The 22,813-nt window shown below is 46.8% G+C and overlaps 2 protein-coding genes across 4 annotated transcripts; both read right to left on the bottom strand.

Annotated features, from left to right (window-relative positions):
* Nucleotides 1–5,847: 5,847 nt before the first annotated feature.
* Nucleotides 5,848–9,191, bottom strand: AURKAIP1 (aurora kinase A interacting protein 1). 3 transcript variants are annotated; one of them, XM_072884175.1, is made up of 4 exons: nucleotides 9,159–9,191; nucleotides 8,532–8,620; nucleotides 7,565–8,013; nucleotides 5,848–6,596 (listed from the first exon to the last, which is right to left on the bottom strand). In XM_072884175.1, the coding sequence occupies exons 2-4, from the start codon at nucleotides 8,581–8,583 to the stop codon at nucleotides 6,489–6,491; spliced, it is 609 nt and encodes a 202-aa protein (XP_072740276.1). In that variant the 5' UTR covers nucleotides 8,584–8,620; nucleotides 9,159–9,191; the 3' UTR covers nucleotides 5,848–6,488. The 3 variants fall into 3 exon arrangements, with proteins under 3 accessions (XP_072740276.1, XP_072740275.1, XP_072740274.1); XM_072884174.1 differs by having other exon boundaries at nucleotides 9,130–9,160; XM_072884173.1 differs by lacking the exon at nucleotides 9,159–9,191 and adding an exon at nucleotides 8,995–9,121.
* Nucleotides 9,192–10,672: 1,481 nt separating this feature from the next.
* Nucleotides 10,673–22,346, bottom strand: LOC140661699 (C-signal-like). Its single transcript, XM_072884256.1, has 6 exons — nucleotides 22,158–22,346; nucleotides 14,287–14,338; nucleotides 13,792–13,979; nucleotides 13,196–13,351; nucleotides 11,645–11,755; nucleotides 10,673–11,429 (listed from the first exon to the last, which is right to left on the bottom strand). The coding sequence occupies exons 1-6, from the start codon at nucleotides 22,296–22,298 to the stop codon at nucleotides 11,316–11,318; spliced, it is 762 nt and encodes a 253-aa protein (XP_072740357.1). The 5' UTR covers nucleotides 22,299–22,346; the 3' UTR covers nucleotides 10,673–11,315.
* Between the last annotated feature and the right edge of the window lie 467 nt (nucleotides 22,347–22,813).

Genomic DNA, 22,813 nt, shown 5'->3' on the forward strand with positions numbered 1-22,813 from the left:
AGGATGCATTAGTGCCCATGCAGGGAGCAAGACTAAAACATGCAGTCTTATTTCAGGGAATTGACAGAATAGTGACATATCAGATGGTCGTCTTAAATTCTCTGACTTCCAGAACTCCTTGTTTCAGTTTTGTTCCTCTCACAGGGAAAGGCAAGCAAGAATGGATACTTCTATGGGAAAGCCAGCATACTCCGTTTGCCTAAAGCTAGCTTAGATGTCTACAAGAGCTACAGTTACTGTTTTTTTTTTTAAATTAAAAAATCAGTAGGAAAAAAACCCCCACACTTCAAAACTATTTCAGTTCTGCAAATGCAACACTCCAGGTTAAGTACAGAGCGCTGTTATTTTTGGAGGGTAACTGACCAGGCTCAGCCCAAGCGAACCCAAACCAGGATATTTTCACAGTCAGAACAGAAATGCCAACAGCGTGAATGGTAAAAAGAAAAGATGTAATTTTAGTTATCCACAGGTGCTGTTTGCAAGATCAGTAAGATCACTTCAGCCAGATTTTCAGCTAGTGTAAACAAGCATGGTTTATTAACTTTGGAATACATGGACTAGGGTTCACACCCACTGAAGTAGAGCTGGCTTCGTATTTTAAGAAGGATCAAGTCAGAGCTACTGAAGCCAATGTACATACACCAACTTACCCTAGGTAACATTTCGACAGTTTTTAATATGAAAGTGTCCCATTTAATATGGGTGTTAGCTCACCAGAGTAAAGGTACACATTGTTTTTGCTCAGGAATTATTGGGCAATGGTGGTCAGGTAACAGAAGGAGCAAGGTCCTGTTAACCCCCTGCAAGGTGTGTTTTGTACACCAGATGCTCATGAACATTCCATGACATGGGCTAACATGTACTCCCTTTAAGACTGGTCTTGAGTGTACTAACGGAAGAACGAACAACAGTTCCCACAATACAGACATAAAAAGAACTTGGGCTTCCGGTGCCAGAGTTATGGTATGCAGAGAAATCCTCCTGCAGCAAAGGAGGAGGCATCACCCCTGCCCTCTCCCTCTGATGTAAAAAAAACAAACAAGCAAACAAAACCCAAAACAACAAACAAAAAGACTCCACCACACAACCAAAACCCCAAACAAAAAAAAACTGCCACAAAACCCAACAAACAAACAAAAACCCCAAACAAAAAAAAAACAACTCAACACCACCACAAAAAAACCACACTCCAAAGAAACAGGTTCTTAGGCACACTACCTATCAGGAGCTAATACAACAGTACCATGAAGAATATTTCTCTTTACATTTGCTGCTACAGTTGTGTGCAGCCAGGTTTACTGAGCATCCCACAGCCTGTCCTCAGCACTTCAACACACACGTGCCTGCTCTCATGAAATCATAGTTGAAAACACCGTGAACAAACTCTTTCAGTCTGGACCCTTTCAAGGTGACAGCACATCAGCCTAACAAAATCTGACTGTCTGGGTAATACCAACATAAATTTTTTTCCAGGCTCCCCGTGCTTTAGGATTTAAGGATACTCAAACCTTTTGCACATCTACAAACAGCCTCAACTCAGATCAGCGTTTTCCTTCAATGTAAAGTCTTCGGTCTCATTACAACCTATGCAGCTCCTGGTTTGAATCAGCTCTAGGTCTGGTCTCACGAGCAGGAGCTGGAGGAGCCATCATTACATTCCACTCCATTTCCTCTCCACATGACTCCTTCCCTGGACAGCCAGCAAACTGTCCTTCTGCCTGTGCCAAGGACAGCACGGAGAGGGCATCCATGAGCTCAGACTCATTGCCTGCATGACCTCAGGGCTGCTTTAACAGCTAGCAGACTATCCAACATGCTTTGCAGGGTAAGCACAAGATTTCCAAAGGAAAGTAATATCTTGTATTGACTGCTGGACTTGCCCTTTTCCTATGACAAACTCAAAGCTGAATGGAATTAATTTGAAGTGAGGCAAGACTACAGCAGACAATTACCAAGAAGCCTGTTTCTGTGGAGAACTGGAGCAAATGGCTGCCATATAGAGCTAAAATCTCTTCCGTAGACTCCAGAGCATCAGAGGTGCTATGGTTAACTGCTGTTTGTTAACCTGAATGAAGAGGTTAAGCCAAATTGCTACGCTGCTGCAATTTACACACACTTTAAATGTTTCTACTTTCCACCCATTTGGGGTTCAATCCTTGTTACCAAAGAGACCAACCTTTTTGGCTTCCTCATTTGCACTGAAATAGGACTGACACCTCAGTGTGGTTGCTATCTTTATCAAAAGGTAATTTAAATAAATTTTCTACTCCCCATTAGTATCACAGATCTCCTGCTTCAGCATTATTTCTAAAAATCTCTTGCCATTGCTAATACCTCACCTCTACCACTAAGCAATCATCTAGATATGCAAAGTACTGCCAGTTGATCCAGGCTTTTCCACCCCGTGCCAAGCAAACCTATCTTGGATTGTGTTAGACAACACAATAGGTGAGGAAAAGCTGCAGCAAGCAGTTCTTTTGCATTGCTCCCTTTCCCGTATACAATCAGGCCTGATTCTCAGCTGTCCAAGTGAGTGCAATTCCAGTGCGTACAGAAGACCGAGTATGGTTGGATGCAAATCTCACCACTCACCATTTGTATGTTAAATTGGATTCATTTGTGTGGATGAAAGAACTGTTATCATATGTCCAGAATCCTCTAAAAAACTTCAAGAATCCATACTGATGCAATTGAACAATACATTTTCTAGAGAAGACTCCTAAAAATGCATTTAATTCCTACCCTAGTAAGAAATATTGCTATCCAGGTCAAGGAGACAAACTAGAATCTCAAGTTTGCCAGCAACCATTATTTGCTAGCATTAGAAAGAAATTGTATTTCTGCTACATCTATGTCAGAAGCCCACTACCACCATGTTGCTGGGTTTTGACCTTTCCAAAAGAGAGAACACCCTCTGAGTTTGAAATATGATGCTTTGGCTAAGAGAAACAAAATTCAGAACTTTCATCTCTTCTGAGTCATCTGACTTCCTAGTTTAGAGCCAACTCATTTCAGCACAAACCTGATCGCTGTGATAAAACTCCCAAACTCAATGTTCTGTTCAGCTAACTGAGCTTGCTGTCTGTATCTAAGTGCATGCAATCCAAGAATGAGGGATGTAAGCATGAGTGTAATTGGTTTTATATTCCAATTTTGAGGGACCTTTCCAGACCAATGACTGTCAGGCGGTTTCAAACATAAAATCACCATCTGACTGGATATCTCCAGCCTCTGTAATACAGAGCATGAACTCCTCTAGCAACTTCCTGCTGACTTTCAACCATGTCCTCTCAGAACAGCAGAATAATGAGATGAAGGAAAAATCTTCCAAGTCTTAAATATTTTGAGAATTATAAAAGCCAAACCTTTCCTATTTGCAGCCCTTTTTTTTTTTTTTTTTTTGCTACCACAGCTACATGTGCACATACACATTTACTAAGCATGCAGGTACGTTGGGACACACATATTTTGGAGAGGAACAGCAACTCATAATAAAGCTTTGTGAATAGTATATTATGTACTCGTGCTCCCCCTACAGAAAACTAGGTGCAGCTTTCGTCTATCTGATTCTCCCTGTTTAGCAAAGTGAGAGAGGGAAAGAGAGTAAAATTGCATCGTGTGGTCAAGAGAGTTAAAGCAAGTTGATACAACCCTAGTATATATTATCTGATTAGTGCCACCTAAGACAGAGAGCCTTTGCAGTATCTGCCACAAAGAAAATACAAATCGTGAGACATGCTTTGAGGTACTTGAGCAAAAAGAAATATAGCATTTATGTGACAAAGACTGGCAGTAACTGCCACAGAGGGTTTACAGACACTTTTGTAAATTACACAGTAGTTCCAGACTTCCATACGTGGTTGTGTCATTATGTCTAATAGATGTAAAAGTAATGAGTACTCTTGGCAGACTACCATTTGGAGGACTGGACTACTACTTAGAGAGCATACCACTTAATAAGCTACTTTACTTCGTGGAGACTTGCAATTCACCACACAGGTACCCTAATGTAACACGATCATTGTCATAGTACAGGAGTTCACTTGCACTGGAACATCACAAGGCACTGAATGATTATGCTTTGCAATTCCCACTATTTCAATAATTCTCTTTTCTAGTTACTAGCCCAATGTAAAAACAAGTTAGCGAGCAAGGTGGTGGTGCTGATCCAGGAAAATGGCAAAGTTCTCTGCCTGCACGATCCCAGCAGACATGAGTACAATGGACAAGTTTGCGATCTACAACGCCATCATGATGCTCCCCAAGAGCAAGAGAGTTTTTATGTCAAAGTAGAGAGAGATAAGATCAACCTAAGCCCTACTGGAGAAAAATGGGTAACATACCCTGGGGCAGTCTGTAGATTTAGAGACTACAACAGAGCACAAATATGCAAATTACAGGATTAAGTAAGACAAGAACAAAATCAAGGAAGAATAAACCTCAAAACTAGAATCAGAGGTACAGCACTGATAAATGAGCAGGGCATGCTAGCTCAACAGCTAGGCTGCTGTCTTCTATAAAATCTTTTGCTCCATGTAATTCCAAAGGCATCCAAACTCTTCAGCAGCCAACAATCTCCTGGAAATGTGCCAACTGCTTACCATTTTTCCCTAGGCAGAAAAACAGCAAGCTTGGACTAAGAGCCAGTACGAGAAGCCGTAGGACTGACAGAGAACAATGCTGGCATAAGGGCTCTTAAAACAAACATGACTGGGGAAAAAAAGACATGGACCTGACTTCAAAGGTGCTAATCCTCACAGGCCCCAGCCTTTCATCTATGCATCTTTGTGCAGGGAATGCGTATTGCTATTTTAGAAACACCTAGATGCACTCTGCATATTTAACAAACCTGTAAGCCAGAATCAACACTCAATTTCTCTTGCTTGGTGAGTTTCTAAGGCTTATGGCTAGATAGCCTCCTCTTTCGTTGAAATCCTGACAAGAGGCTGAAGGGCAGAGTCCTACTGGTCTTGGTTAAAAGCAACTGCAGCCTATTTAAAGCACAAAAAGGATGGAACATCTTTTCAATTTTTTTGATCAAAGTTGCCTACCATTAACAGATGTTTGGAAAAAAGAACTACAACAATGTGCTAACCACATGTTTCTACAGGACTTCAATACACTTCTCAGCATGCCAACAGTTCTCTAGCAAGATTAGTCAATTTTAAAATGTGGGTGTACCCCTTCCTTAAAATAACGACATGAAGAGCCAGCTAGCTTCTGTATTAATGGCTAAGGAGTTTCAGAGGCTTTGAATGTACTGCCATCCAGCGACAAAAACAGCAGAGAGACACACGCAGAACCTCAGACAAGGTCACCATGTGCAAGGAGTCACCTGTCCTGCCTGCAACAAGATTCAACTGTACATTGTAGCAATGAGTGCCACAGATTATTTTTTTCTTCCCTTTCAGTTTATTCAAGGGTTCTGCTCCTAGCAGATAACAGGGAATGCATTTTCAGGGTAGCTTCCCTGTATGCTGCAGAATGACGAGCCTAAGGGAGCTCATTCTTCTTCCCTCCTTTCTCTCAGAGGTCAGTCCATCCCATCTATCTGCTGGAATACAGACAGGGAAGAACTAAGTCACACAGAAGGGAAGTTAGCTGCCTCAAACAGAAACAATCAAAAGCAGAACACAAAACAGAACCCGGATATAAAGTCCTCTGTCAGGGTTTAAAAGAAACATCTATATTTTTCACAGCTTTCAAGACTCTCTTCAATCATGTAAAACCAGCTGATTACAACAAGCTTGTCTGGGGCACAAAACAGTTTTTGTAGTTAATGAATAATTAGCTCTGAACTTTTACTGATACCAATATCTGCATGCTCTGTATGACAGGGGTCAATCGTAGAAAAAAACATTTTTTTTATTAGCATAAAACAGAAAAAAGAAATATGCCTTTTAAGGATACTCATGCAATGCCAGTCTAAGGCATGTGCACACTGAGGCTTTTACATAAGTGAAAATTAAAGCTTTTGCACATATATTCTGTGGAATTCTGATCCAATTCCTATTTCACCATAACTCTCAGCAGACACCAGCCCTTCTATAGTAAGACTACAAAAGAACATGTTTTTGAAAAGAACTTTTCAAAATGCTTGTCTTACACAGTTATACTTACAATCAGAAGAATTGTTTCAGTTATCCCATCTCCCACAACCAATTGCTCTTATAGTACATCGTTCAGTCTAACCTTAAACAGCAACTTCAGAAATTCAGCTGCAGTCTAAGACACCTTTGCTCAGACATACGGTTGGGGGCAGCAGCACAGGACTGTACACAGCAGTGCCAAGTCACTATACAAGGGCTCACACCATTCTTTTGAGGAGGAAAAGCATATTGTTGTCAAGTTTGCCCTTGGAGAATTGCTCACCAAGATTGAAAGTTTCCTCCTACTAATTTCATCACACTCAGGAAAAGGTTAAAAGTAATCCATGTCCTTAAACAGTTTTTAATTACAATTACAGGTTAAAACTCATTACAGTGTTTTTATTGCTTTGAGCTTTTCAGAAATATCTTGGGTGTTTGCCATCCTGCAGGAGGATTTTTCAAACCAGCTCTTTTCCAGATGCGCTCCAAATCTTTCTCAAATTTTATCTAAAACAGAAAAAAAAAAAAGAATTTATCTAAAACAGAAAAAGAAAAAGAAATAAAAAATAGTAACATAGCTCAGAAGCAACACTCAAGTATTCCGCCACTGCCATGTGCCTCAAGGAGAATCTCGGTATAACACACACAAAGGAAACAAATGCTTTTAAGTAGGCAGCTTGTTCTGAGTGTCAAAATAGTTAGCCTTACTGCAGAAAATACATTAAAATGCACAAGGATCTTGGTAGCATTATTTTAAAAGTCCTGTGCGAGGAAAACTGAGAAGATGGAAAACAAAACTGTAAGAAAATTAAGAGGATTTCCTCATCATAAAGTGTTCAACACTGCTTCCTACAAATCTGAAGAAATGGAATTACAATTAACCCCAATTTGCATCTAGGCAAGGTGAAAATTACCAGAGAATGGACTAAACTATATATATCATAGCAAACCTAACAGACTATTGAAAGGCAGTGCTGAATGAGAACATCTACAGTGTGAATGAAGGCCCTTGTCTTCCCTCACCCCTTCTATTAAGGGAACTAAAAGGCTTCTGTACAGAAAAAGACAATAGGAAGCACTTGAGGATGTTGGCAAGACCGGACAGAAATTAAACCAGTCTCCCTGATATAACAGACACGTGAATTAATCTTTCACACAAACGCTAAAATTATTCTCCATTAGCCATATATTTATAAGTTACTGGCATGCAAGAAAAATTATGCTAGTAACTACCACGCATACATGTTTGCAACCACAGAAATATTCTAAATTACAACTTCTGAAGATGTACAGGTCAAACACAAACCAGAAAAAACTATTGTACCAGTAAATACTGAATTCATTAAGGCTCTCCGAGCTGCTGCCATTTTCCCCCAAATCAATTCCACCTCAAAACATCATCCAATACCTGAACAGAGGGCAGTCTGAGAAGTGGGCACATTTATGTCCAGAAGTTCTCTCTACCCTGAACTTACCTGACGTTTCTTCTTGCGACCTTCCTTTATCCTCCTCCGTACAAACTTTCTTCGCTTTAGGAGCTTTTTGAACTTGTGCCGATTCATTTTCCTTCTGCGAATCTTCAAAACATTCTTACACTGAAGCTTGTTGCTAAGTGCTCCCTCTCCTTCCTCCACATCAGCTCCCTCATCAGACGGGGGACAGTCATATCGCTGGAGAGGTTCATAACCCACTTCTTCCTGAGCATTAAGGACTTCTGCTTTAGGAAGGGCGTATCTAACTGTCAGCCAGCTTTCTAAGGGGCTGATGGAAAGTTTTCTGGGGATTAGCACCTCTTCCAGTTCAGGGTCCAGAGCATACCACCGCTGAGGTTGGGCTCCACTCCTGTTAGATGGCTGTGTGCAATAGTGCGCAGATGTAGAACGAGAGCAAAGAAAGGAAGACACTGACCTTGGCAAAAGGTGGCCTTTGAGAAGAAAAGAATTTCACTTAAGAGGCAGAATTTTTAAACAGTATCTTAAGAAAAGCTCTGCTCAGCTCTCAAACCACCAGACAACTGTGGCCAGAATAATCTAATACAGGAAACTGCTTACAAAAATTATATTCCCATCACAAAAGCAAGGAAGTCTTTTTTAAATTTGAATTTAATTACGTTGCTGTTAACGCCATCTGCAAAAAATACATTATACAATATTTTGCTGTGTAAACTGTGTAAGTGAAATTTGGAATGGCTAGGAACTGTTCGCTGTATTAAGCTTTTCTGCTGCTAAGGAATCTCCTCCTATGCTTAAAAGAGGTCAAATCAGAGCTACACAATCCTGACAGAATAGATCAGAGACATAACATTTGACAACCACTGAATCAACAACAGCCTCACCACTCTTGCACTGCTTGCTGGAAAAGACATTTCTGGGACCCTAAATACCCCAGGGGGAAAAAAAAGAAAAAAAAAAACAAAACCTAGGTTACACAACATCTGTTTACCTGTAATTCGTGAAGCCTTCAGTAACTGGGAAGTCAGCTGTGATATTAACATATTGTTTCACTTTGTTCACTGTCAGAGCCAGTAATGACTGTTAAAATAAGAACATTTATTCAATGAGGCAAACACGCTGTTTAAAAAAATCTTCTGTATTTAACCCTAAACCCCAAAAAGATGGGCTGACATACTCTAAGCACCCTCCCCGTTTTACCAACGCGCTGTCGGATTCTGCTGCAGGGGCCTGGCCCACAAGCACCGCTGTAGCTGAGTTGCAGTGGTGGTTAATAAAGCTTCGATTGTTCCAGGTTTAAAAATAAGGTAACTTCAGCCCGAGTCTCACTGGCACACTTCTGCCCGGCTCAGTGCGAAGGTGTTGCTTCCACAGCACAAACCGGAGCGCAAAAAAGCCGCCCGCTGCCATCAGGCCGTGAGGAACAGCCGCGCGGCCTAACGAAGCGCCCTTACCGACACGGGCCGGACCGCAGCCCCGCGTTCGGCGGGCAGCCTCCCACTCCGCAGCCCGGCCAGCAAGCCCCACCACCGCCCCGCTCCCGAGGCACGGTCCGCGTGGGGCTACCAGGCACCCCGCACCGACCCTACCCCTCCGCCCGCGGCCCGCCATCGCTCACCATCCCCGCCCGCCTCTGCCCCGGAACTTCCGGCGGCCGCCGGGCAGCGCCAACAGGGCAGCGCCCCCTAGCGGCGCCCGCCGGCGCTGCCGCGCAGGCGCCGTGAAGCGCGGCCGGGATGGGGCGTCGAGCGCCCGTGGTCCCCGGCTCCGACGCCCCGGTCCCGGCCCCGACGCCCCGGTCCCGGCCGCTTTCCCCGCCCTGCAGACGGGCGCAGGGTCCCGGTTTCCCCCGCCTGGGGCAGCTGCCCGCCGCTGCGCCGGGGCAGCGAGGTCAGGGAGAGGGTGCTCGGCCCGGACCGGCCTGGCCTTCTCCCGCCCGCAGGGCTGGAGCGGCGGGGGTGCGTGTGGGGAGGGTTTCCCTCGGCGGCCATTTAACAGGGTGAAGGTACTCGCAAACAGGAGGCCTCGTCCTCGGAGCGGGCACGTCGGTGCTGGCAGCCTGGGCCCGGAGGAGGCTGGGGAAGGTGCCACAGGCTGGGCCAGCCCTGGCTGGGCTGGGCTGGGCTGCCCGCTTCAGCCTGGCATTGCCGGCCGCAGGGCTGCGTGCCCTCGCAGTGGAGGGGTCTGGCAGGAGCAGGGACCCGGGTTGTGACCTCGTGTTGTGTCGGAGCATCCAGAGGAGGAAGCGCTTGCAAGGCATTTGCAAACAGGCAAAAGGGCCATCTCCTTCCCTGCAGCCATCTCTTCTCTCCCGCTCCCACCCATCTGAATCACGGAGCAGGGACTGTTCCCGTCGGCGCTCCTCACAGCAGGCTGCAGAAGGCACATCGGCTCCTTTTCCCCACCCAGCATCTGACATTCCATTCAAACTAAATAGTTCAACTAGTTCAAACTGAGCTTGCCCGTCAGGTTTGCACTGATACTACAGTCACACTTTGAGATGGAAAGTCAATGGGAAAGCACTGCATTTTGTTCAGCTGCTCAGTCACAGCAGCACGTCACTAAAAATAGGTCTAGGCGCAGAAGCGCGGCATAACAAGCAGTTACAGGGAGCCTTTATATCCCTGGCAAGTTGGGGATCATGGAAGGCGGCTAGACACCTCTCCCTTACACACCCTCAGCTGCGTCTGAGGGCAGGTCTCACAGTGGCTGCTGTCCAGGAAGAGCCAGACCTGTCTCTCCCACTTACCTGGCTGTTGTTGGTTTTCTCTCACTTGGTACAGGAACCCACCACCTTGGCACAGCATGAAAGTGCCTAATCAGCTGGCATGAGGGACTGATGTTGAAGCCAGTCCCAGACTTCAAAGAACTTTTTGCTTTTATCCCTACCTCAGTCAGAACACAGAGATCTTTTCACTAGCTTTTAGTATTTCCGACCAGAGCAAGGGTCTGCCTCAGTTTCGGGTGCACCCCACCATGTTAAACCCATCTATCCTGAAGGAGACAGCAAGGGTTAGAGTTTCTTCCTGCAAGGGAGAAGTACGGTTCTCTGGTCAGGGAAGAGAAACCTACAAAGAGAAACCTACATACAGAGAACTTAACTGAAGTAGTTTAGTAAACAGACTGTTTGTTTAAACAAGACTTTATTGAAGACATTTTAGAAGTTTATGTACAAAACATTCCCACCCCCATATCAGGATGTTAGTCACTCACTGGGAACAAAGCAAGTGCCTGGTGTGTGCTGTCAACCTGGGGACACTCAGAGGTTGCCGAGGAGTTTACAGAAGTACCAAATTCACATAGGTTAGAGCTGGCAATTTCAGCCTTGGCTCAGTTAGGACTGAAGGAAACCAAAGGACCTTTTCCAGAGACGTGTCTCCAGCAGTCTGAACGTACTGGAATCTGACAGCCTACACTGGCCTTACTCTGAGGTCAGGTCATTTCCTTCTGCAGAGAGCGAGAGGCCCACTTTGGTTTTGGAAGTGAAGAGGAACCAGCCCCTGGATTTAAGTTGCAGTTTTTAATCTATTTTAGATGGTTCCAGGAGATACCCATCACTAAGAGCACAGTAGTATTTGCAGGAAGCATTAGAACAGAGCAGTAGCAATACCGAGTAAAAGAGTCAGCCACCTCACTTTCCAAATACACCTAGAGAAAGGCTGGATATCAGACTGGCTATTTCAACTAGCCTGTAAGAAAACCCTAGAGACACAGACACTAGTGGCACAAGTTAAATAGTGACTGACATGTTGTTTCTGTAGCATACTGTGCACTTCTACCACGGTAGAGTTTCCCCTTGCCAGTCCAGGAAGGAACCATTTTCTTTTTCACCAAGACGGTCCAGAACGGAGAGAATACCTGGGATAGCCTCTTGCACCTGCATCGGAGCCTAGAGCAAATCAAGCTTAGATTATTACTGGGAATATCCTACAGAAGAGAACCAAATGCATTTAAGGAGTTACTAGAATCCAGTGGGATGTATTTTCATGTTTCATAGTGTGCCTCTGCTGCACATGGAAGTCTATACTGTGCAGTGGGTTCTTGTTCAAGGGTTGGGACGACAAGGGAGTCATACTTTCACATTTTCAGAGAGATGTCACTTACCATGTTTCCGCCCATGTCTGTTTGAAGCCAGCCTGGATGCAAAGAAATACAGAGAATTCCATCCGATTTCAAGTCTGCAGCAAGACACCTGGTGATCATGTTCAGCGCGGTCTACAAGAGTGGAAACCATCTATTAGTGTGCTGGTTTTACAAACCTTGAGCAAGACCTTAAGCCAAACTAATTGGCACCTCCCTTCCACCGTGCTGCCTCCTGACAAATGAAGAGGCAGTAACAGTATCACAGTAACTTATCCAGACTTAGTGGGCACTTCATTCTCAGAAATATCTGTTAAGAGAAGCATTGTGAAAGCTCTATTGCCGTAAGCTCACTGCCCAAAGATGAAACTAAGTTATGATGGAAGATAAAGTAGCATTTGAAACTCCTAAGGAGCTGTGGGGAAAATAATATTGACATAAGGACTCTGTTTTTCTGCAATAATCAGTACACAAACATTCATCTTTTTACTTCTGAACAAGGAAAACAAGCGTATTAACAGCTTATGAGTAGGTGGTGTAGGAGAAACCATGTATCTAATCTTGACTATTTGTACAGACTCAGTCTCTGGATGTGACAAAACTAAAAACTCCACCTCTCACTAACTAGCATTACCACGTACAGGTCAGCACACCTTTTGTTGAGTTTCATGCGTGCTTGGACTGGAGAGGAACACAGCTAATAGGACACAAACTTGATGGCATCAGTTCTTCCCTGAATGCCAAGTCCCTCCGAAATGGATCTATATCAGAGTACTGATGGAGCATTTGTGAGCCTGTTCTTAAGAAGTTGGCATGCTTGTTCCAGATGTACAGTTTTCACAGGTCCTATTTCCACCCACATGAAGAAAAAGAACAGTTCCTGTGCCAGCCTACCCAAGGAAGTGCTGCACACCTCAGATCATCATCTTAAGCTCAGAGCGGTCTTTAACTCTGTTGTGGTTTAGCCCCAGTTGGCAATTAAACACCACCCAGCCGCTCACTCACCCTCTCCCTCAGTGCGATGGGGGAGAGAATCGGAAGAGCAAAAGTAAGAAAACTCATGGGCTGAGATAAGAACAGTTTAATAATTTAAATAAAACTAAATAATAATAATAAATTGTAATGAAAAGGAAAACAATGAGAGAGCAAGAGAGGAACAAAACCCAGGGAAAAAAAAAGTGATGCAACCGCTCACCACCCACCAACTGATGCCCACCCAGTCCTCGAGCAGCGATCGCTGCCCCCGGCCAACTCCCCCAGTTTCTATACTGGGCATGATGCCCTATGGTATGGAATGTCCCTTTGGGCAGTTGGGGTCAGCTGTCCTGGCTGTGCCCCCTCCCAGCTTCTTGTGCACCCGGCAGAGCAGGGGAAGCTGGAAAGTCCTTGACCAGTGTAAGCACTACTTAGCAACAACTAAAACATCAGTGTGTTATCAATATTATTCTCATACTAAATCCAAAACACAGCACTATGCCAGCTACTAGGAAGAAAATTAACTATCCCAGCTGAAACCAGGACAAACTCACAGGCCTGCCCTCACACAGTGAGCACAGCCCAGGGAAGCCTACAAACCTTTGCTATCCTGTAGGGGTAGACCTTGAGGAACATCTCATTTGCCTGGACGAGTTGCATGGAGGCAGCAAGAGAGGACATATTGATAATAGCAGCTCTATGGCAGCCCATTCCTGTGCTCAGCTGGGCTGCCTTCCTCAGAAGGGGTAGAAATGCCTGTGAAAACAAGAGTTTGTTTTAATTTGGTCAGCTTGCTCTTGGCCCATTCAAGGCAAGCCGGACCCTCAGGTTCTGCTCTATGAAAGTTGCAGTACAACTCTATGCCACCAGCACAGAATGGTGATGGCTCCCCAGACAAGCTGACCACAGGAAACCTTTCTATAACAGCTGGCTGTAAGTAGCCAGGACCTTCAGTCTCTTCTGCCCACCTCCTAGCCCAACCTGTCCACTGAAGTGACCTCATACCAGATGGATTTAAATAAAGAGAAAGATCCGTGATAGAAAGGATCTCTTGCTGCTCTGTAGGCATGCAGTTTAACATCAGACCTGTATCTGTGCAGTTCCAAGGTGACAAAAGCTTGGGTTACATGCCCAGCTCACTAGTGGAAAAGCCTCTTATAGTACCACAGATTAAGCACATTCCTCCCAATTCTTACCTTGGTGACCATCAGCTGGGCAACGGTATTGGTTTCATAAATGGTGAGCATTGTCTCTGCTGTGACTTCTTCCAAGGAAGCAAGCACATTGATGCCAGCGTTGTTAATGAGGCAGTTCAGACCTTTGTCTCCCACAATTTCTTCCACTTCCTTGACTACTTTCTTGATGCTGTTTTCACAGACCACATCTGCACAGAGGAGCCAAGAATAGCCACAGTGAACGGTGCCGTTCAAATGCCGTCCGTCCCCATACAACACATGCTAAACCAAAGCTAAGGCATTAGTCTGAATGGGGACATTTAGGCAGCACACAGAGATGACAATGCACAGAAGTCTTTACATAGATTATGGTTCCCCAGTGTTATCTTAAGATGAGGGTGATCATTTTCAGCTGCTGGAGGTCATGTACAGCTCCTGATCACCCAGGAGACCAGTTTCTTAAGATGCACTCACCTGACTTAGTTGAGCATACTTCTGTCTAAGCCCTTTACTCACCCAGTTGGAGGAGCCTGATATTGCTGTATTGCTTGCTAAGCTGCTGGAGTTCCTAGGAAGAAGAAATTATTTGTGTTATCTTTTATAGATCTATCTATCTCCGTGGCTATTACATAAAACAGTTTGAGATCTGCACTTCCAGAATTGTAACTGCCATTTATTTTCAGAATTGGACCAAAGGCAGTGATACTACTTTGTTTTCCAACCTGCTCAGCAGCTTTCCTGAGAGCAAAATCAACTGCTGCAAGAAACTGGACTCTTCACCTTCTTAGTCAAGATATCAGCACGCTAGATTAGAGTTAGTTCTTGGTGGGTACAACTTGAGGGCGTGTTTGCAGTGTAACCAAAGGTCTTCGATCAAGTGGCTACCATTGTCAGTTCCGCTGCAGAAGTGGTGCTCAAACTGCATTCCAAGCCAGTGCTTCCCCACTTCTGTAAGAAAAGCGGAATTCTCCTGAAGCTCAACTAGTGCTAGACATCAGTTCAGGGCAACAGGGAGGCTTAAGAAAAGCCATTTGGAATTACTGTTTGCAGGAAATTTTTCCTAGCAATTTTCCCATGGAAATTCTGTTTCCCAGCACTCTCATTTGCTTCAATTCTTGTAACTGAAGGTAAAGCACACATGAAGTTGGTTACATACACAGCAACTGTCCACGAGAACAATTCTCTCTCTGCTAGATAGCTATAATTCAGTCATCTATCTACTCCCTCTCAGTAGAAGAATGACTTGGAGAAAATTAGTACTATACTGGTGTTCCTGCTGGACAAAGTGTGTCCAAATTGGATTTATAGGCCAAGCTGGAATACTTCGGTTTCTGTGCCATGTAGCCAAGTAGGATGCGTGGCCAAACGTAACAGATGGATTACATACTCCCAGCCATGTTTAGGAGACTGAGCAACCCCGGACAAACATTCCAGCTCAAGCAAATCCATTTCTTTAGGAGCCCTTTGGGAATAGCAGTCAGGATGGCTGATTTTGAAAGAGTACTTCTTTGCTACTTGGAGACGCTTAGGGACTCCATGTCTTCTGTCAAGCTATAATGCATTACATCTTTTATCTCAGTTCATACTCTGCAGGATTCTCTCCAGGCTTGTTTAGAAAATTTGTTCTCCCACTGAGGACAATTACAACTGCAGTTAAGGCTATTAAGGGGAGGGGAAGGAAGGGGAACAAGTCAGAAGCACAAAACCAGAAGACATTCCTTCCCTTGGACAGGGCTTAACGGGACAGTTTTCAACAGATTAAAGGCCCGGAACACACTATCTTGTTTATTGATAGTCAGGCATGAAATAGTTCTGCCATGTCAAGGCCTGCAATAATTATGTGGCTTTGGACTGTCCACTGGACTTTAGTTTGACAGTATCACTTACATGATAATAAACTCCAGAAGTGCTCTGGCTTCTCGAGGTTTGTTCATTTATTTATAGTCAGATTGCTTTACTCTCTGACAGGAACAAGCTACTAACTTTTGCTAAAAGGCCAGAGATGTTTTGTGTAGTGACAGCAACTGAGAGGCTTCTGAACTGAGTAAGCAATATGTTCAATTAAGAACTCCAAACACTGTAGCATTAAGCATTCTCCAGAACACAAACAGCATGAAGTTACAATTGCTGCATGCAAATCAGGTTTACAATTCAACTGTTTTTCCATTTAGTTAATTACTTAGTTAACAAGCGACTCCCACTTCAGTGGTTTAAGTTTCTCAGAAGCAGCTTCCAGGCATAAAGCTAACTTAGACAGCTTTGGTCTGCAAGAATGTTACTCCACCCGATATAAACATAAGCTGAAAAATCCAGTTAGGAAACCTAAAAATTGCCGAAAAGCCTATTCTTTTCCCTACTGTGAGCAGAAGGAACATGCGGAGAGGAGGACCAAGACAAGTTCATGGCAGCGCAATCAGATACAGCCATTTCAAGCCACCTGCCATATATACTGCTTCTCCTCTTCCCCCACCCCACGTCGTTTTGATCAAAGAGATCAAAAGCCTCCTGAGCCCAGAGAACTCTGAAAATGTTACTGCAATGCATGCATACGCTAGTTATTGACTCCCCACTGAAGGGGTAAGCTTTCCTGAAGCTCACTGTGGTCATCTGTCAAATGCCCTATTCTCCCCCCACTAAAAACAAAACAACCCATCAAATCAAACAAACGAAACCTAAAACAACAAAAACCAAACCTACACCACCAACGTTGTCCACAACTTTTTTTTGCAGCAGGCTTGTGCTCACTTTTTTTATGCCGACATGCTAGTGCAGAGGCACTGCTCCCAGGACAAATAGGTTAAATCCCTGGGAAGAGAAGATCTCAGAGCACAGACTAACAGAGCCAGCGCAGCCCGTAATGGCAACGCATACGTAAGAATACGTGAGCTCATTGGTACTGCTGTTTGAAGTGCACCTTGTATTTTAATGTCCGTTTACGCAGTTTCATTTAAAGACAGTAGGTACAGCCAACACATCCCAGGCTAAGTCATTTTTGGTTAGTGTACTGTTCATTTAAAAATAAACAAGGCAAAAACCCAAAAACAACAAAAACCCACAACACAACCCCCTAATACTGCGTTTAGCATAGTAGCTCTAGATGTGCTCTGCGCCTGAATAGTTACTCCTGAGAATCAACTCTTAGGGATTCCAATAAAAATTTAAACTCTGATTAGCATTTGTTGTTTCCTGCTTGCTGATTTTAATTACGATTAACAAGAAGTCAGCCTACTCCAATTTAAACAAGATCCTCTGGCGCTCAAGGCTCCAGATACAGATTCATCAGTACGCAGGATATTTATTGCTAGATTTCAACCAGGACTGTTATGTTGTCTTTGCCATTTAGCAAGATTTACTTTGCCTTCTTATGAAAGATTATTCACTTCAGCTACAACTCTTGGAAAGAACCTGGCCATAGTAGGCCAGTTGGAAGCAATCAAGCCAAACTAACATAGCCTATAGGCAGCTTTGTCAGGCAAAGCGTACTTGGGTATCCTTTCACATCATCCTGCTTGCGCTGAGGATAAAGGCAAAGATGTATCATATTTGCCCGTGTCTCTCCGAGACAGGCTATTCAGTATCACGGTGTACAGCCAACTTACTGCTCGATTGTGTAACAGCTTACGCCAAGCTGCTGCGGACTGCCCCAAATCCACAGTCCTCTCTGACTCAAGAAGAGCCACACCTTAATGCTGTAGGAAGTGCAAAACACTTCCAGAAAAAAAAACCCCAACACTGCAATAACTCAAAATTAGAAGGACTTCAAGAATGCCCCCTTTGCCTGATATAACACATCGATCTTGCTAGAGCACTGCTCCAGAGATTGCTCAGCTGCTCTTCCCAACAGCAGACCACATGGCTAAAATATGTAGCAAAGAAAAAACAAAAACAAAACCTGACAGAGACAGTGTGCAGAAGCACTGCAGTGAGAGCTCTGCGTCTGACAAGGGAACAGACATAGCACTGTTAGTAACACTATCTCCTACTTCAGAGGAAGGGAAACAGCACATTAAGCCCTGGAAGCTTTCCAGAGCCCAGCAGAGCACTCTTGAGCAGCCAGGAACTGAACGCTTTCTTGTTCACCTGGGAACACACTCGGGCTTGCGGGGACAGCAGGAGGAACAAGAGATGCTCCTGTCCTGAGGTCCCACGTCCAGCTCTCGGCACAGCCTAGCAGAGCCAAGCTGAGGACAGGAAGCGCTGTGAACAGATTTACACCATGGCCATTTGGATCCCTTCGGCTGCCTCGCTTCCCCAGAAAACCGTCTCTTCCTTCCATACCTAGCAAGTCCGAGGCGGGACTACAGGGGCTACACCATCATTAGGTGTAGTCTTAGACTTTAGGTGAGAGTTTTTTCCCTTTTATGGGAAAGCAGGATGGGGAAGAAAGAGCAAGAAAGAAAAGCAGGAGGAAGAGAGAATTACAGATGGGTCCATGAGCCCATACAGGCTGCCTAATAATAACTGCACTGTGGTTTTGTCCATCTGGAGCGCAAAGACATGACGTCAGGATTATTTTGCAAGAGATTTGTAGCTGCTTCCACTCTCAGTGCTGCAGCATCCCAAGTAAAGGCAGATCAGAATCAAAGTGTGGCTGAAGGAGTCTAGTATGGTACTTTTCAAGGAGGGGCAGCGGTTATCTAGATGCGCCTGCAGGCCTGCTGCATGTTATCGTGTGATCTAAAGCCCATTTGTTAGGCAAATGTTCTGTGGAGGCCACCTAGGAGCTATTCAGCCCAGGAACTCAAGTTATTACAACTTCTGCCAGCACAGACTCACATGCAAAAGCTTGCAGCTGTTCCGCATTATCCCAGGGTGAGCAAGTTAGAGGAGACATGCTGCTTTCTGTAGTAAGCAGAGGAAAACAAAGTCAGACTCTTCTTCAGCATCTCTTTCTCAAGTCAGGTCCTTCGGGGCTCTTGTCTGTCCACCGTTTGGAGGACTCCAAAGTATGCAGTCATCTGTGTAACAGCATACGCTCTGCCGAGAGATTCTCCGGATAACTCACAGCTACCAGGGAATTGCTGCTGACTATTGTCCCCAGGATGGGCACTGGATTTGCCAGTAGCTAAGCATATTTAATCACTTTTCCTCTAAAAACTGAAAGATGATTTTTAAAAGGCTTTTCATTTAAGCTTTTCCCATCCTTTTTCCCCTCCCTGCATTCTGCAACAGGAAAATGCTACTCTACCAAAGCAGATGAGAGCAGAATTTAAGAGAACTGTCCAAAGTTGCTGTTCTCCAAGTTCATCCTCTAATCCAGGAGAGGAAGTGGGGGGCAGCGCACTCATCTGAAGCAGGATTTTTCATACGGTCACTTACCACAAAGCAAAGTGGGAGGGAGAAAAATTGGACTGCTTGAATCACCGTCAAGAGAAAGAGCAAGCACTGACAGCTCAGGGGTGCAGAGAAAGAACGAGTCACTCAACTTTACAGCCCAGTCAGCATGGTCAACAAACAGGTCTTAGATGGGCAAAGCCCATTTCATGTGCACTAAGACAAGTCTGCAGTGCCAGCCTCCGGAGTGCAGGAACCTGAACTCTGCGTTTGCAAGATTTGACTGGAAAGCCAGCGAAGGCAAAGTTTTCTCTCTGGGAAAGAAAAAAAAAAAAAACAAAAAAAAAGATCACCGAATCTTTGCCTTTCCTTACCATACCACACTCAAGCAACATTGCCCAATTGGATCCAAGCTTTGAGATAGTTGTATATGGAGCTAAGACTCCCATTGCTAGAGGCTCGAGCACGTCTGCGCTTGCCCTCTGCCAGCTAGAAGGACCAGCGGCATGGTGGAAACTCACCTCAGGAGGTCAGAAAGTTTTGTGCCAACTGTATATATTGCAGATGGGACAGATAATATTAGCGAGACTACTACAATACCTTTAGTAAAGATTTCCCTTCCTTGTGGAGTTTCCAAACCCATCTGTTAGAAATATGCTTTCAGCTGGCTGCAGAGGTTTCTATTGATGTACTGCCAAAGCACAGCACATGGCCTAGAGGTCCTTACAAAGAACAAAAACCTACCCTGATCCACCAAGAACAAACCTTGCCTCCCCCCAAAAAAACAAAAAAAAAAAAGCTGAGGATGCACCCCATGTGGCCTGCAGAATCACCACTCGGGGTTACTGGAACGTGGCTCCTGGCCAGCTTCCTGCCTACATGAGCCATGACTGCCAGCAGTCTTTCCAGGTTTCCACCGCTGCAAGTGAGGAGTGACCCAGCCTCTTCCCAGGCACGCCGCACTATTTGAAGGCTATTTCATCTTCTTGTGCAGGTTTACCAGCCTTTTTGCTCAAGCTTTTTAAGTACTGGCAATGCGAAAAACCTCACAAGTTGTGTTAAGATACATCCGTGGAATGTTTCCTAGGAAGCTCTTCCTATTGAAGGAACCGTTTCGCTTCTCCATGTAACTGATCCACCACCATTATAATGAGAAATCACTGCTGAACACAAGGGCCAATTGGTGAAAAAGAGAACTTCCCTTGGCACCGGCTAAAGCAGCTTTAGAACAAACAATTAAGCAGGGAGATTTCTATCTAACAACAGGTCATATGTCTCTGCTGGTTTCCTGTACCACTACTGCACGACACTGTTGTGCAATCACTAATAGGAAATACATCTGGGACACATGCCAGCTCTTGTAACAGGAGTTCAAAGCGAACAGAATGGTAGCGAATACCTGTTCAGGAGCTCGCGTAGTGCAGAAGGGGGGCTGAGGGGGGAAGCTGCAGGAACCAGTGGCTCTGAAAGGCAGACTGTGCACCAGATTTCAGTCTTGCTGGACTGTTTCTCAGCAACTCGATTCAGAAATATCCTAAATGTGCCTTTGTGCTGGAGAGATTTTTTTTTTACAACAAGAAACAAAATTAAGACCTTTTCCTTCAGCTCCATAAGCACCTGTAGAGCAGCACAGTGCTACTGGCGAACCGAGGGGTCAGGCTGCAGGTGTTACCTGACCAGCCCTGTACCAAACAGGCACAGAAGCTCTTTACCTCTGCACACGCCAGGGAATTTGCCTTTCACTAAGGCAGCCTTGTGCCATGCTTGAAATAGGGGAGATGCAGAAGTAGGGCTTTTGGTTATCGATTCTCCTAGCGAACGCCGGTGGCAATACACAGGGCTTTGAGACAGTCACAGAGTTGAGAGCTCAGATTCTTGCAGCTCTGGAGCACTCGAGTTTTCCTAGGAAAGGAAGAGGGCGATACCTGCGTGCATTGCCGTGCTGCCCTAGCAGCATCCTGCCTTACTGAGGAGAGTCGAGATCAGACTAGAGATGCAACAGAGGACACCAGCGGCCACAAAGCGAGCAGACTGATAACCCTCATTATCCATTTGTCTCCCAAAGGTTCGGGGAGTGCCTTTAATTTGTCTGACAGTCATTTCTGACAGTTATTTCTGACAGTCTAGGGATGGAGAAGGAGTCCAAACACATTATCACTATGCTGTAGCCACAGGAATGCTGGCTGAAAAGGCTGCAAGTGAATTCACCAGCAAGATGTAACAAAAGCCAGTATGTTTTGAGCAGAAGGCTCTGGTCCCTACCCAGCCATGAAGGGCACTAAGAGGAGTGTTTAATTCATCATTCATTTGGGCCTTCTCACTTGTTGCTAGCCCAACGGAGAAAGGGAAGAGACAGACGGGGCACAGCTCCTTCTGGGGACACAGAGACACCGTGTAGAAGAGACAAGGAAAGCTGTAACGGGTTTCACTGGGAAGGCTTCTGGGGGGTGGACTGCCCCTGCAGGGCTCCAGGTCCGTGCAAAACTGGAGAAGGCCAGGACATGCTTATCTCCAGCTGCAAATCCAGCAGGAACTCGGGGACTAGAGGAAGCGGCTGGCAGGAACGCCTGAGATGCTGCAGCTGGGCAGCCCGCCTGCCCGGCTGGGGCCGGGGCTGCCGCGGTTCCAGCTCGCCTCTCCTCCTCCCGGGGATGCACAGAAGTACCCGAACAGCAATATCCCCTGCTCCTTTCGCCTCCAGCCTCGGAGACTTCCACGGCACCGGCTCCATCCGATCCGGCCACCTACCCCGGGCGGGAGCTCAGCCCCCGGCTCCCACCCCACCCCGGGCGCTCGCTGCCGGGACACCAGCGCCGGGGCGCAGAGATGCTCGACCTGCTCCGCGCTTCCCGAGGCGCCTGCTCCTTCCCGCCCGCCGGGCCAGCACTGCCTGGCGGCTGCCGGGACGTCTGCTCCGGGCTCCAGCTCCAGCCAGGCTCCTCTCCAGAGGTGCGCCTGGGTAGGGAGAGCTCCGGCAGCCCAGCCCGGCCCGGCCCGGCCGGCACCGAGGGGCTGGGGGGGCCCTGGCCCACGCCAGAGCGGAGGAGGCGCGGCGTTCCCGCGGGCTGGCAGCATCCCCTCCCGGGGAGCCCCGGCGCCCCCGCCCCGGTTACCTGCGCCTTCTCGGGGTACCGGCAGGTCGCAAAGACGAAGTCCGGGGAGGGGCTGGCGGCTGCGAGCCCCCGCACCAGCCCCAGCCCGATGCCCCGGCTGCAGCCGGTGATGAGCACGGAGCGGCAGCGCGGCTGGGCCATGCTGCCTAGGCTGGGCTGGGCTGGGCTCGGCTGGGCTCGGCTCGGCTCGGCTCGCTCTGCTCCCGGCGCGGCCCCACGCGGCTCTTAACCTGCGCGGCGCGGAGCCGGCACCGCCGCCCCGATCCCGCCCCCGCCGCCCCGCCCGGCCCGGCCCGGCCCGGCCCGCCTGGCCGCCTCCCCCGCCGCCTCCGGCTGCAGACACGGCCCCTCCCGGCCCCCCGCGGCCCCTCGCCTCCCCGGGCCGCCGCAGCCCCGGGGCTCGGCTCCCGCCCTCCCGGCGGGTCCCGCTGCAGCGGCGCCGGCTCCTGCGGGGCGGGGGGCGGCCGCCGGGCCCCTGGGGGGAGGCGGCCCGGCCGGGCTCGGGGCTCCCGGAGCGGCCCGAGGGCCCGGGGCCGCGCAGGGCAGCCCGCAGCAGCGCGGGGCGTTTGCCCGAGGCCTGGCCTGCGGCAGAAGAGAGCGCGCCCGGCACAGGAGCGGCTTTCCAACAGGGGAAGAGGAATTGGCTGGTCCCTCTC

This window comes from Ciconia boyciana, chromosome 19, assembly GCF_034638445.1.
Source record: "Ciconia boyciana chromosome 19, ASM3463844v1, whole genome shotgun sequence".
NCBI lineage: Eukaryota > Metazoa > Chordata > Aves > Ciconiiformes > Ciconiidae > Ciconia > Ciconia boyciana.